We start from the raw sequence: 15,437 nt of genomic DNA, 5'->3' as shown, positions 1-15,437 counted from the left end.
CACTATGGAGCCTCTACTGTAAGAGCAGTCACCCCATTGAGTATTTAATGTAAGATCAGTCACACTATGGAGTCTATACTGTAAGAGCAGTCACACTATGGAGTCTCTACTGTAAGAGCAGTCACACTATGGAGTCTATACTGTAAGAGCAGTCACACTATGGAGCCTCTACTGTGAGATCAGTCACACTATGGAGTCTATACTATAAGAGCAGTCACACTATGGAGTCTATACTGTAAGAGCAGTCACACTATGGAGTCTATACTATAAGAGCAGTCACACTATGGAGTCTATACTGTAAGACCAGTCACACTATGGAGTCTCTTCTGTAAGAGCAGTCACTCTATGGAGTCCATACTGTAAGAGCAGTCACACTATGGAGTCTGTACTGTAAGAGCAGTCACACTATGGAGTCTCTACTGTAAGAGCAGTCACACTATGGAGTCTATACTGTAAGAGCAGTAACACTATGGAGTCTATACTGTAAGAGCAGTCACACTATGGAGTTCTAAATGTAAGAGCAGTCACACTATGGAGTCTCTACTGTAAGAGCAGTCACACTATGGAGTCTATACTGTAAGAACAGTCACACTATGGAGTCTATCCTGTAAGAGCAGTCACACTATGGAGTCTATACTGTAAGAACAGTCACACTATGGAGTCTATACTGTAAGAGCAGTCACACTATGGAGTCTATACTGTAAGAGCAGTCACACTATGGAGTCTCTACTGTAAGAGCAGTCACACTATGGAGTCTATCCTGTAAGAGCAGTCACACTATGGAGTCTATACTGTAAGAACAGTCACACTATGGAGTCTATACTGTAAGAGCAGTCACACTATGGAGTCTATACTGTAAGAGCAGTCACACTATGGAGTTCTAAATGTAAGAGTGCCCCTTAAAAGACTGACGGCAGTAAATAATATAAGATGATATATAAGGAATATATGTGATTCATACATAATATCAGCCTGTGATGTCATAATACACATTATTACTAATATGCAGGATGGATCGCAGAGGCGAGCCTAAACTCTCTCGCTCCTGATGATGTCATCACCCTACCTGTTACCATGGCAACTCCCAAGCTCCATTTATTGACGTTACAATACACACAAAACCTAATTGTAGAGATAAGTCCCCAGTGAAGAGACTTTCCCAGTATCACATCCCTGCAGAGAACAATCCCAGCTCTATGTTTGCTGCCCAGCGCTGGATACTGGATCCACGTCACAGACGCTGGAGCCACACCTCAGGATGTGGTGGGGGCCACATACTCCATGTTTTTTTTTTTTTTTTAAGTGCTGCAACTTCTTAAAGGGGTACTCCACTGGAAAAAAATTGGTGCCAGAAAGTAAACAGACTTCTATTTAAAAATCGTAATCCTTCCAGCACTTATCAGCTGGTGTGTGCTACAGAACAAGTTCTTTTCTTTTTGAATTTCCTTTCTGCCTGACCACAGTGCTCTCTGCTGACACCTCTGTCCATGTCAGGAACTGTCCAGAGTAGGAGCAAATTCCCATAGCAAACCTCTCCTGCTCTGGACAGTTCCTAAAATAGACAGAGGTGTCAGCAGAGAGCACTGTGGTCAGACAGAAAAGAAATTCAAAAAGAAAAGAACTTCCTGTGAAGCATACAGAAGCTGATAAGTACTGAAGGATTAAAGGGGTACTCTGGTGGAAAACCTTTTTTATTTTTATGTTTTAAATTAACTGGTGCCAGAAAGTTAAACAGATTTGTAAATTACTTCTATAAAAAAAAATAAAAAAAAATCTTACTCCTTCCAGTACTTTTTAGCAGCTGTATACTACAGAGGAAATGCTTTTCTTTTTGCATTTCTCTTCTGTCACGACTACAGTGCTCTCTGCTGACCTCTGCTGTCCATTTTAGGAACTGTCCAGAGCAGCATATGTTTGCTATAGGGATTTTCCTCTGGACAGTTCCTAAAATGGACAGCAGAGGTCAGCAGAGAGCACTGTAGTCGTGACAGAAGAGAAATCCAAAAAGAAAAGCATTTCCTCTGTAGTATACAGCCGCTAATAAGTACTGGAAGGATTAAGATTTTTTAATAGAAGTCATTTACAAATCTGTTTAACTTTCTGGCACCAGTTGATTGAAATTTTTGTGACCAAAAGATTAGACCAGTGTTTCCAAACCAGGGGGCCTTCAGCTGTTGCAAAACTACAACTCCCAGCATGCCCGGACAACCGTTGGTTGTCCGGGCATGCTGGGAGTTGTAGTTTTGCAACAGCTGGAGGCCCCCTGGTTGGGAAACACTGGGTTAGACGATGGTTGGGATGTAAGTAGTTTGTGCAGAGGCCGTGACCAGGACTGGTTGGTGAAGCCCCTGTAATTCTCCTGGAGAAGTCATTAGCACAGGGGTTCACTTACTTATTCTCCCTGCTCTGTGGATGTTTACTCAACTGTCTAAAGGTTATTATTTATGTACAACGTGATTGTTTATAAAGGTCTGTTCACACATTCAGACATTCAAACATCATATGGCTGCTACTGACTCCCTAATGTTAACCCTTCCCGTACCCCAGGTATCTTCACCACTACTATAAAGTAATTCATATTAACCCCTGCAATACCACAGGCATGCGCAATACTACTACCGAGTCACTAGTAATAACCCATGCAGTACCACAGGTATCCATACTACTACTGAGTCACTAATATTAACCCATGCAGTACCACAGGTATCCATACTACTACTGAGTCACTAATATTAACCCATGCAGTACCACAGGTATCCATACTACTACTGAGTCACTAATATTAACCCATGCAGTACCACAGGCATGCGCAATACTGCTACCGTGTCACTAGTAATAACCCATGCAGTACCACAGGTATCCACACTACTACCCCAGTAGCACAGGTAACCAAACTATTACTAAATCACTGATATTAACCCCTGCTGTACCACAGAAAACCATACTAATACTGAGTTTCTAATATTAACCCATGCAGTACCAAAGGTATCCATACTACTACTACTGAGACATTAATATTAACCCATGCAGTACCAAAGGTATCCATACTACTACTACTACTGAGTCATTAATATTAACCCCTGCTCTACCACAGAAAACCAAACTGATATTGAGTCACTAATATTAACCCATGCAGTACCACAGGTATCCACACTAATACCCCGTAGCACACGTAACCAAACTATTACTAAATCACTGATATTAACCCCTGCTGTACCACAGAAAACCAAACTAATACTGAGTCACTAATATTAACCCATGCAGTACCTCAGGTATCCATACTATTACCTAGTCAGTAATATTACCACAGGTATCTAAACTGCTACTGAGTCACTATTATTAACCCCCGTTGTACCACAGGTATCTAAACTGCTACTGAGTCACTATTATTAACCCCCGTTGTACCACAGGTATTTACACTACTAGTAAGTCGATAATATTAACCCCAGGTATGCACAATACTGCTAAGAAGTCACTAGTAGTAACCCATGCAGTACCACAGGTATCCACACTACTACAGAATCACTATTATTAACCCTTCCTGTGCTACAGGTATCCACACTACTACGGAGTCACTAATATTACTTCTGCAGTACCACTGAGTAACTAACATTAACCCCTGATGTACCACAGGTAACCAAACTACTACTCAGTCACTAATATTAACTACTGTACCCCAAATATCCACACTACTACTCAGTCACTAATATTAACTACTGTACCCCAAAATCCACACTACTACTGAGTCACAAATATTCACTCTAAGGCCGGATTCACATGGCAGAAATTCTGCACTGAATTATGCATGAAAATTCTGCAGGAATTTATAGCCAATACACTTCAATGGGATTCCACCGTCCCATTCACACAGCAGAATTTCAGCTGCAGGAATTCCATTGAAGAGTATTGGCTATAAATTCATGCAGAATTTCCATGCAAAGTTCAGCACAGAAATTCTGCCGTGTGAATCCGGCCTAAGGGAACGTTCACACATGCGTATGTTCTGTTGCAGATTTTCTGTAGCAGGTTCTACTACCCATTGAAGTTAGTGGGCAGCAAAATCTACTAAAGCAGATCTGCAGCAGAAAATACGCACGTGTGAACGCACCCTAAGGGCACGTTCCCACGTGCCGTATTTTGCTGCGTATTTGCTGCTGCGTATTTTCTTTCCCATTGAAGTTCAATGGGAAAGAAAATACGCAGCAGAAAATACGCAGCAAATACGCAGCAAAATACGCAGCAAAATACGGCACGTGGGAACGTGCACTTAGGGTACGCTCAGAAGAGTGTTCCACTGAAGGTCTGCTGAAGCAATGTGCGAGTCGCCGCACGCACATACAGTGGTCCTTTAGCGGCGGATCTGCAGCGAAATACGTCCAGATAATCCGCTCGTCTGAATGTACCATAAGGGTACATTCACATGAGCGGATCCCCAGCGCATATCACGCTGCAGATCCGCCGCTGAAGGACCACTATATGCTGCCTTTACAGGTGCCTGCTCGGAGCGGCAATACGCCTCTACGAGCAGACACACTGCGATGTGCGAGTCGCCCTGCGCATGCGTTCACACGGGCGGATTATCTGTGGGATTTCTGCAGCGTATTTCCTGTGGAAAACCTGCAGTGGATTTTGCTGATTTTTCTTCGGACCCATTGAAATCAATGGTAGCAAAATCCGCTGCAGATTTTCCGCAGCAAATACACAAATTCCACAGTTAATCCGCATGTGTGAATGGACCCTTACAGTACTACAGGTATCCGTATTATTACTGAGTTAGGTCAGGAACACACTACGTTCTGGCTCCCATTAATTGTATCCGTCGGCATCCCGCTGAAAACGGTATGCCGGTGTATGATGTTAAAGGGGTACTCCACTGGCCAGAGTTCGGAAGTAAATGTTCCAAACGCTGTTTTTGAGCTGCGGGGGTCGGCCACGCCCCTTGTGACGTCATGACCACGCCCCCTCATTGCAAGTCTATGGGAGGGGGCGTGACTGCTGTTACACACCCTCCCATTGACTTGCATTGAGGGGGCGTGACCATGACATCACAAGGGGAGTGGCCGACCCCTGCAGCGCGAAAACAGCGTTTGGAACATTTACTTTCGAACGCTGGCCAGTGGAGTACCCCTTTAACGGGAGCAGCGCACCCCATTCATTTCTGCTGCCGAATGGAGTCACCCCTAGGACATATGCGCTATTTTAAGCGGACTCATGACAGGGGCTGTTGCGATTTTAAAGTAGCACACGCGTTCCAAAAAGGAGTCACTAGGGGACAACTTTCGGCCATAGAAGTGAATGGGGTGCGCTGCGCCCGTCAACAGTATACGATTTTGGCGTGATGCCGACGGATAAGATTAACGGGGGCCAAAACATAGTGGGGGAGATTTATCAAAACCTGTGCGGAGGAAGAGTGGTGCAGTTGCCCATAGCAACCAATCAGATTGCTTCTTTCATTTTTCACAGGCCTCTAAAGAGGCCTGTGAAAAAGTGAAAGAAGCGATCTGATTGGTTGCTATGGGCAACTGGACCACTCTTTCTCTGCACAGGTTTTGATAAATCTCCCTCAGTGTGTTGTGACCCTTACTAATATTAACCCCGTCAGTACCACAGGTATCCAGACTACTGACACTACTGAGTTACTAATATTAACCCCGTCAGCACCACAGGTATCCAGACTACTGACACTACTGAGTTACTAATATTAACCCAATCAGTACCACAGGTACCCAGACTACTGCCACTGCTGAGTTACTAATATTAACCCAATCAGTACCACAGGTACCCAGACTACTGCCACTGCTGAGTTACTAATATTAACCCCGTCAGTACCACAGGTACCCAGGACTACCGCCACTACCGAGTTACTAATATTAACCCCGTCAGTACCACAGGTATCCAGACTACTGCCACTACTGAGTTACTAATATTAACCCCGTCAGTACCTCAGGTATCCAGACTTACTAATATTAACCCAATCAGTACCACAGGTACCCAGACTACTGCCACTGCTGAGTTACTAATATTAACCCCGTCAGTACCACAGGTACCCAGGACTACCGCCACTACCGAGTTACTAATATTAACCCCGTCAGTACCACAGGTATCCAGACTACTGCCACTACTGAGTTACTAATATTAACCCCATCAGTACCACAGGTACCCAGACTACTGACACTACTGAGTTACTAATATTAACCCCGTCAGTACCACAGGTATCCAGACTACTGCCACTACTGAGTTACTAATATTAACCCCATCAGTACCACAGGTACCCAGACTACTGACACTACTGAGTTATTAATATTAACCCCGTCAGTACCGCAGGTACCCAGACTACTGACACTACTGAGTTACTAATATTAACCCCTTCAGTACCACAGGTATCCACACCAATACTGAGCCACAAGTATTAACCCCTGCTGTACCGCAGGTATCCGCCGTACTGAGTTGCTAATATCGTCAACCGCTGCAGTACCACATGTGTTCTCACTTCTAATTAGTCACTTATATTAACTCCTTCTGAACCACAGGTATAGACACAACTAATACTACTGAGTCACTAATATTAACCCATGCTGTACCACCGGTATCCGTACTGCGTCTCTACCAATGTGTGTTTGACTTTGTTCGTCTTTCGCTGTTTATTGTTATTTTTCCATGTTCTCCAGAGGTCTACAGGGGTCTCATCTTATCAACACTGTGTTTTTGTAAGAACTGCGCCAATTTTGGGGGCATGTTGCAACAGTTGCCCCTCAAGTTATTCCTGCCGCAGGCGCTTCGCATTATGCACAGTATGCACAATAGTTCGGTGGACGGAAAGCATCACTTCTATACTGCGCCTGATCGATAAGAACCTATTGATTGTATTGATACAGGTATTGACACAGCCGACTTGCTAACTGCACATTGCCAGATCGATGCCCAATGACGGCTTTTTCTATGGGTCGCAGTCATGACAACAAATATATTGGGTATGGCAATATGTTGGTGCTATATATATATATATATATATATATTATTTTTTTTTCTCTGATTCATACATTGGGCCCCCTCCTACACACATCATTCCCATGCTGCCCCCTCCGCCCCTATAGATTCCATACGCTGGCGGTGCCCCCTCTGCACTCACCCGGCTGTACGTGTGCCTCTTGCTTTGGGCCATGCTGCTGTCTTTCCTTCTTTATTCAGCTGATTCGTTCTTATCAAGCATGGCTGCTGGGGGAGTCACAGGGATGGGCTGTCCATGCAGATGCTGTATGGTGGTAGTGCTGTACATCTAGAGACCCCCTGCATCCCCTCCTGAAGCCAGGCTGCCCGGTGCTGACATGTCCATCCTGGTGTCGAGGCCTCCTGGGTCCTAGTGCTCAGGGTGACAGCTCTGATGCTTTTATGTGTCAATTCCAGCCCAGCGCCCATAGAATGCAGCACTGCGTACCTATTGTGGCATCAAATACCAGCCGAGCAGGAGCAGCACCACAACCCTTTATTATGGGAGTGAATGGGACTGAATTGTATGCAAAGCCCCAGTGAACCAATAGGGTACCCGAGCAGCCCGGCTCCTATGTGCGGACATTAACCCTTATGACCCCATACTGCACTGACTGTATATAAGCCCCTGGATGTGTCACCACATGACAGCTTCTCAATATAACTAGAGGGAGAGTCACTCAGCTTTTCTAGAGCCCTGAGTGCTCAGTGATACCATGATACACCCTGCACGGAGCTGCTGCTAGGCAGATTACCCCCACACTCCATCATATCCTGGCACAGATACCGACAAATGCAGCAAAAGGTGGAAAACAATGTAATATTGAGGGGGAAAGTGCCCAAAACTGGTGACAACCATGTGACCATAATCTGATGGAGACTGTGTGGGGGACAGCACATGTATGGAGAGTGTGATCAGTGAGGTCTCTCTCCTGTAGAGTGTAATCTCTTATGATCAGTGAGGTCTCTCTCTCTCCTGTAGAGTGTAATCTCTTATGATCAGTGAGGTCTCTCTCCTGTAGAGTGTAATCTCTTATGATCAGTGAGGTCTCTCTCCTGTAGAGTGTAATCTCTTATGATCAGTGAGGTCTCTCCTGTAGAGTGTAATCTCTTATGATCAGTGAGGTCTCTCTCTCCTGTAGAGTGTAATCTCTTATGATCAGTGAGGTCTCTCTCATGTAGAGTGTAATCTCTTATGATCAGTGAGGTCTCTCTCTCCTGTAGAGTGTAATCTCTTATGATCAGTGAGGTCTCTCCTGTAGAGTGTAATCTCTTATGATCAGTGAGGTCTCTCTCTCCTGTAGAGTGTAATCTCTTATGATCAGTGAGGTCTCTCTCTCCTGTAGAGTGTCATCTCTTATGATCAGTGAGGTCTCTCTCCTGTAGAGTGTAATCTCTTATGATCAATGAGGTCTCTCTCTCTCTCCTGTAGAGTGTAATCTCTTATGATCAGTGAGGTCTCTCTCTCCTGTAGAGTATAATCTCTTATGATCAGTGAGGTCTCTCCTGTATAGTGTAATCTCTTATGATCAGTGTGGTCTCTCTCTCTCTCCTGTAGAGTGTAATCTCTTATGATCAGTGAGGTCTCTCTTTCTCCTGTAGAGTGCAATCTCTTATGATCAGTGAGGTCTCTCTCTCCTGTAGAGTTTAATCTCTTATGATCAGTGAGGTCTCTCTCCTGTAGAGTTTAATCTCTTATGATCAGTGAGGTCTCTCCTGTAGAGTGTAAGCTCTTATGATCAGTGAGGTCTCTGTGATAGCCTGGGGGGTGTAGGGTATGAGAAGTGTAGCTGTGTGGTGATTAAGGGGTGCTTGTTAACCCTTGCTATTCGTGACGCCAGGGTGGGGGCTCCTCAGTAATGCTTGTCCTACCGCCACCCTTCCCAAGAGCGATAGGGAGGTAGATAATAATAGAATGTCCACAACTGGAGAGTTTTCTGAAACAGGTATAACTTTCACTGAAAGTTTTCTGCAAGCTTCATAAACTGAACAGTCTCTATGCATACAACTGCTTTCTTTGGAGATTGACAAAGGTTGGAACTTTAGCAATTTAGAGTCTTTAAGTATTAGGCGCTGTTCCACTGGATTTAGGGGATTTAGTTGCAGTCCAGTAGTCACGCTAGCATTAGCGGGGGTAGTTTAGAACTCACGGTTTTAGTTCAGCTGAGGCCGGTAGGTTTTCAGGCCCAGCGTGTCTTTGCAAGTTGCGCCGATCCGTCCTGCTAGTCCGGCATCCACGAGAGCAGCAACCCAAGAGAGCGATAATTGGCTACAGCTCCCTTATATGGGCAGGGGCTGGACTAGTGCTAATTGGTCCATACTTGTGTCAATCACCATTACAAAGACTTGTGGGCAACACGTGACCCAAGGACCTCAAAAGGTCCCCTAACATACCATAGAGGATATTACCATGGTCACATGACTGAAGGTCCTGCGACGTTAAACAAGGTAAGTACTTTACATTATATTAGATATACATTATTTATTAAATATATACATGTATTAACATTAGAGAATTAGACTTGAAGAGAGGCGACTAGGGGCTTTTCCACCTGAGGGACCCTACCTGAGCATAGTTACTCTGACTTTGGGAACCTCTACACTAGGTACGGTATGTAATACGGTACCGGGACACCACAAACTCCCTTACTTAAAATTAGTCGGCCTCGACGTCTGTCCCCTAAAACAGAGGGATGAAGTGAAGTTCGGGTAACAACATTATAGTTACATAGTTAGTACGGTCGAAAAAAGACATATGTCCATCAAGTTCAACCAGGGAATTAAGGGGTAGGGGTGTGGCGCGATATTGGGGAAGGGATGGGATTTTATATTTCTTCATAAGCATTAATGTTATTTTGTTCCATAAATGTATCTAATCCTGTTTTAAAGCTGTTAATTGTTCCTGCTGTGACCAGTTCCTGAGGTAGACCGTTCCATAAATTCACAGTCCTCACGGTAAAGAAGGCGTGTCGCCCCTTGAGACTAAACTTTTTCTTCTCCAGACGGAGGGAGTGCCCCCTCGTCCTTTGGGGGGGTTTAACCTGGAACAGTTTTTCTCCATATTTTTTGTATGGGCCATTTATATACTTATATACGTTTATCATATCCCCCCTTAAACGTCTCTTCTCAAGACTAAACAATTGTAACTCCTTTAATCGCTCCTCATAGCTAAGATGTTCCATGCCCCATATTAGTTTAGTCGCGCGTCTCTTATAAAGCTACTTAACATTTTCTGAGGTACATACATTTGTTTGGGTAAACTCATGAACAGTATTGGTTGGTTCATGAATTTAGTAACAGGATGATATTATTCACTTGAGATACATCCTACTTAACATTTTTTTTTCCTAAGCTCACTAAACAATTTACTTCTCACTATATATTTGTGCCATGTTAGCTACCTGTTTAGTACACTGGAAACTTTACTGGCTTGCCTGAGGCTTTCTACCAATAAAACTGGCTACTAGGGTCCATTGGCTACACGCTCCTATCCCTAGAACACAACAGATAAACCTTACCTAGGTTACATTTTGTTACGTGTATTATTTTTAGCTTGCAAGAGCACCTACTGGCCAGGCAGGGCATCTCGCACACGTAGAAGAAAGAAGAGTTAGTGCACATAACAGTGGCAGGAATTGGAAAATGACATTAGCTACAATTCCCGAAACATTTACTTGAGTGTGAGATGTTTTTTGTTTGTTTGGTGTACTAAGTTTAAGTGAGATTAAGTACACTCAAGTGATTATTTTTGAGGTACTATGTGTTTAGTACTATGTGTAAGGTCAGTCTTGATACCTTAGGGCTAGTTTTCCCTGAGTGGACCTTTGAGAAGGTGTGAGTGATGGGTGACAGAAATGTTATTCCTCAGAGTAGCCGAGGAAGCTACCTACTAGCAACTACTACAACACCTATTATTTACATTTTTTATGTACACGTGTACAAGGCTAATTTTCTTTGTACAATAACCATTTACATTAAATCACACTAGCATAAAAATGTATTAGACACTCCAACAGGGTTCAGGTGCATTCACCTGATAAGTGCAATTTTAGCAAAGAATGTCACGTTACTATTGAGGTATATACATGTAAACAAGCATGCAAGGATCAGCAGTCCACCTGCACTAAGAGTCTAGGTGTCACGGCTATAAGCTTTAGCCAGGCACACACTTACGAATCTCCTACCGCTAGGAGTCTCTTGGTCTAAGGACCAGGCACAAAAGCTTGACGGTTACGTTACAACTCGAAAAGTCTTAGCACAGTCCTGCTAGGCACACTTCTTGAACATTGCAGAAAGTCAGTGAAGAAAAAAAACTTTAAAACAATTTAGGTGTCACAGCTCAGATGAAAATCTTGCAATGTCGTCCTGCTCCTCGCCTAGAGCCTCTACCCCTCTAGAATCACGAGCAGGCAAAGAGTTAATGTGGCTCTCCCACACCACATTAGTAAGGGTAGAGTGTGACACTGTAGGATTGAGGTTAACAGTTGGTGCTGGTTGATTCGGTCCCACCTCCTCGTTGGGAGTGGGCCGCAGCACATTCGTCGGTACCTGTTGAGCAGGCCAAACCTTCGAGTCGGGAGTAGGCCTAGGTACTTCGGTTGGTACCCGCGGTCAAGGCCAAACCTCCTGGATAGGAGTAGGCCAGGGTACTTTGTTGAAGGTAGAAGGAAGTGGCTGCTGCTGTAGAGACTCCTCCTTGGGTTCGTAGGTGGAGGCATCAGTAGCAGGCCATTTTGGCCTCAACTGGAAGGGGTCTGCTTCCCAATCATCAGAGGGAAAGTACTTGAAGGGCAACTGGGTTGGAGCGGCTGGTCTGGTGACTGCGGCAGCCCACTCTTCTCGTAGGCCCTTGACGGGGGTGTATTCCACTATCTCACCCACCACCAGGGAATGGAACTTTTTGTGGAGATATGGCCTCTGTGCAGCTCGCCGGTTTACGAGGATGGTATAGCCGGCATGGCAATCAAGAAGGGTACCATAACCTCTGACCTTGTCGAACTCTGCCACTGTTGCTCTACGACTTTCCAAGGGCTTCTCCCCTTCTCGGGGATGGTCCCACATGCTTATGAAGAGTGCCTCCATCTCTTTGGTATTCTCTTGGTAGCGGATGCTCTCCTCATGAGGCAGGTGCACATGCTTGGGGGCCTAAAGTTCTCTGTGTTGGGCCTTTAGCTTGTCCATCAAGTCGGCTATTTCGGCCTCCTGACGGGCCCTCTCCTGCTGTGCCTTAGGAACCGGTGGAAGAGGCTTCCCAGGAAGGGGTTGGAGAACATCATGCATATACTGAATGAAGTCAGGTTCATCCCCAAAGACCCATTGGGGCAATTTTGGTGAGCGTGGTCGTGCACTCTGCAAATCGGACAGGGTATTTCTGGCTCAGGGCTGGTGGAGGAAGAGAAGGCAGCCTCTGATCTCGTACTCACAGCGGAATCCTCCATCGGGATCTCAGCCCAAGAACCCCAAGTCCAGTGGTGAGGGGACAGTCTCACCGGTAAAGAAGCTCCCTGTGGTGTCCCCTGGAGGAGTATCCTGCCAGTCGTCGTCATCATCGGGCAGAGGGGGAAGATTGCAGGCCAACTCTTCATTCAATGACAACCGCTGCAAACGGTCGGCAAGATCGTGGAACAGTTGGGCTGCGACCGCCGCAAGTTTCCTTTGTTCCAGTGCCATCTTGGGGCACACGCCACGTGGAACGCTGCTCTCCGCCATGTCTGTACCTTCCGGCTCTCCCTTGTGCAGACTGAAGAGGTCGCTGTGCAGGGTTCCCTTTATAATGGGCTTCGCCAAAATGGCTGCCGGCCGGAAGAACGTCATCGGTGCAGCCCCGACTTCCTGTACCCCCGGAAACAACAACTGCGATTTCAAGTTCCCTTTCGGCTTTGATACGCTAACTTGATAGCCACGCCCAGGGGCGGGTCACGGCGCAGCGCCGGCTTTCTTTGTGCGCTTTTCCGGCAGCGGGTTAACTCTTTCATTGCTGACCGGACCAGAGGATCGTAGCATGCATTCACTTCTCACTTTACACATTTCTGCAGCAATAACATTTTTGTCTCCCCCCCCCCCTTACTTTTCGCGTGTGCTCTCTACACGCGGCACCATACACAAACTCCCGTACACTTATATGGTACTTTGTAACACATGGGTACAGTCTTTTATACAGGGCGAGTGCACTTTACTTGGTGGCAACAGCTGGAGGCACACACCCGTATCCTGTTTGTGACGCTAAAAAGCTATGTGATAGCCTGGGGGATGTAGGGTATGGGGAGTGTAGCTGTGCGGTGATTAAAGGGTGCTTGTTAACCCTTGCTATTCCTGACGCCAGGGTGAGGGCTCCTCAGTAATGCTTGTCCTACCGCCACCCTTCCCAAGAGCGATAGGGAGGTAGATAATAATAGAATGTCCACAACCGGAGAGTTTTCTGAAACAGGTATAACTTTTACTGAAGGTTTTCTGCAAGCTTCATAAACTGAACAGTCTCTATGCATACAACTGCTTTCTTTGGAGATTGACAAAGGTTGGGACTTTAGCAATTTAGAATCTTTAAGTATTAGGCGCTGTTCCATTGGATTTAGGGGATTAGTTGCAGTCCAGTAGTCACGCTAGCTTTAGCGGGGAATTAGTTTAGAACTCACGGTTTTAGTTCAGCTGAGGCCGGTAGGTTTTCAGGCCTTGCGTGTCTTTGCAAGTTGCGCAGATCCGTCCTGCTAGTCCGGCATCCACGAGAGCAGCAACCCAAGAGAGCGATAATTGGCTACAGCTCCCTTATATGGGCAGGGGCTGGACTAGTGCTAATTGGTCCATACATGTGTCAATCACCATTACAAAGACTTGTGGGCAACATGGGACCCAAGGACCTCCAAAGGTCCTCCAACATACCATAGAGGATATTACCATGGTCACATGACCGAAGATCCTGCGACGCTAAGCAAGGTAAGTACTTTACATTATATTAGATATACATTATTTATTAAATATATACATGTATTAAGATTAGAGAATTAGACTTGAGGAGAGGCGACTAGGGGCTTTCCCACCCGAGGGACCCTACCTGAGCGTAGTTACTCTGACTTTGGGGACCTGCACACTAGGTACGGTATGTAATACGATACCGGGACACCACATCTCTCTCCTGTAGATTGTAATCTCTTATGATCAGTGAGGTCTCTCTCTCTCCTGTAGAGTGTAATCTTTTATGATCAGTGAAGTCTCTCTCTCCTGTAGAGTGTAATCTCTTATGATCAGTGAGGTCTCTCTCTCCTGTAGAGTGTAATCTCTTATGATCAGTGAGGTCTCTCTCTCCTGTAGAGTGTAATCTCTTATGATCAGTGAGGTCTCTCTCTCCTGTAGAGTGTAATCTCTTATGATCAGTGAGGTCTCTCTCTCCTGTAGAGTGTAATCTCTTATGATCAGTGAGGTCTCTCCTGTAGAGTGTAATCTCTTATTATCAGTGAGGTCTCTCTCCTGTAGTGTGATCTCTTATGATCAGTGAGGTCTCTCTCCTGTAGAGTGTAATCTCTTATGATCAGTGAGGTCTCTCTCCTGTAGAGTGTAAACTCTTATGATCAGTGAGGTCTCTCTCCTGTAGAGTGTAATCTCTTATGATCAGTGAGGTCTCTCTCTCCTGTAGAGTGTAATCTCTTATGATCAGTGAGGTCTCTCTCTCCTGTAGAGTGTAAGCTCTTATGATCAGTGAGGTCTCTCCTGTAGAGTGTAATCTCTAATGATCAGTGAGGTCTCTCTCTCCTGTAGAGTGTAATCTCTAATGATCAGTGAGGTCTCTCTCCTGTAGAGTGTAATCTCTTATGATCAGTGAGGTCTCTCTCTCCTGTAGAGTGTAAGATCTTATGATCAGTGATGTCTCTCTCCCCTGTAGAGTGTAATCTCTTATGATCAGTGAGGTCTCTCTCTCCTGTAGAGTGTAATCTCTTATGATCAGTGAGGTCTCTCCTGTAGAGTGTAATCTCTAATGATCAGTGAGGTCTCTCTCCTGTAGAGTGTAATCTCTTATGATCAGTGAGGTCTCTCTCCTGTAGAGTGTAAGATCTTATGATCAGTGATGTCTCTCTCTCCTGTAGAGTGTAATCTCTTATGATCAGTGAGGTCTCTCTCTCCTGTAGAGTGTAATATCGTATGATCAGTGAGGTCTCTCTCCTGCAGAGTGTAATCTTTTATGATCAGTGATCTCTCCTGTAGAGTGTAATCTCTTATGATCAGTGAGGTCTCTCCTGTAGAGTGTAATCTCTTATGATCAGTGAGGTCTCTCTCTCTCCTGTAGAGTGTAAGATCTTATGATCAGTGAGGTCTCTCTCTCCTGTAGAGTGTAATCTCTTATGATCAGTGAGGTCTCTTCTGTACAGTGTAATCTCTTATGATCAGTGAGGTCTATCCTGTAGAGTGTAATCTCTTATGATCAGTGAGGTCTCTCTCTCCTGTAGAGTGTAATCTCTTAT

The 15,437-nt window shown here is 45.2% G+C and overlaps 2 protein-coding genes across 2 annotated transcripts in view; one reads left to right on the top strand and one right to left on the bottom strand.

Annotated features, from left to right (window-relative positions):
* The window catches only part of DCTN1 (dynactin subunit 1), a 246,862-nt gene extending 239,283 nt beyond the window's left edge, over nucleotides 1–7,579 (bottom strand). Inside the window, exon 1 of the mRNA XM_056545878.1 lies at nucleotides 7,130–7,579. Coding sequence (XP_056401853.1) covers nucleotides 7,130–7,162 — 33 coding nt within the window. The 5' untranslated portion in view covers nucleotides 7,163–7,579. The remainder of the gene's footprint in view (nucleotides 1–7,129) is intronic.
* LOC130295471 (tachylectin-2-like) overlaps nucleotides 6,311–15,437 on the top strand; it is a 65,382-nt gene continuing 56,255 nt past the window's right edge. The window contains exon 1 of the mRNA XM_056546300.1: nucleotides 6,311–6,530. The gene's annotated coding sequence lies outside the window, so the exon portion shown is untranslated. The remainder of the gene's footprint in view (nucleotides 6,531–15,437) is intronic.

Source organism: Hyla sarda, chromosome 1, assembly GCF_029499605.1.
Source record: "Hyla sarda isolate aHylSar1 chromosome 1, aHylSar1.hap1, whole genome shotgun sequence".
NCBI classification, from domain to species: Eukaryota; Metazoa; Chordata; class Amphibia; order Anura; family Hylidae; genus Hyla; species Hyla sarda.
The sequence above is the reverse complement of the archived record's forward strand: the minus strand, read 5'-3'. Positions and strand labels throughout refer to the sequence as shown.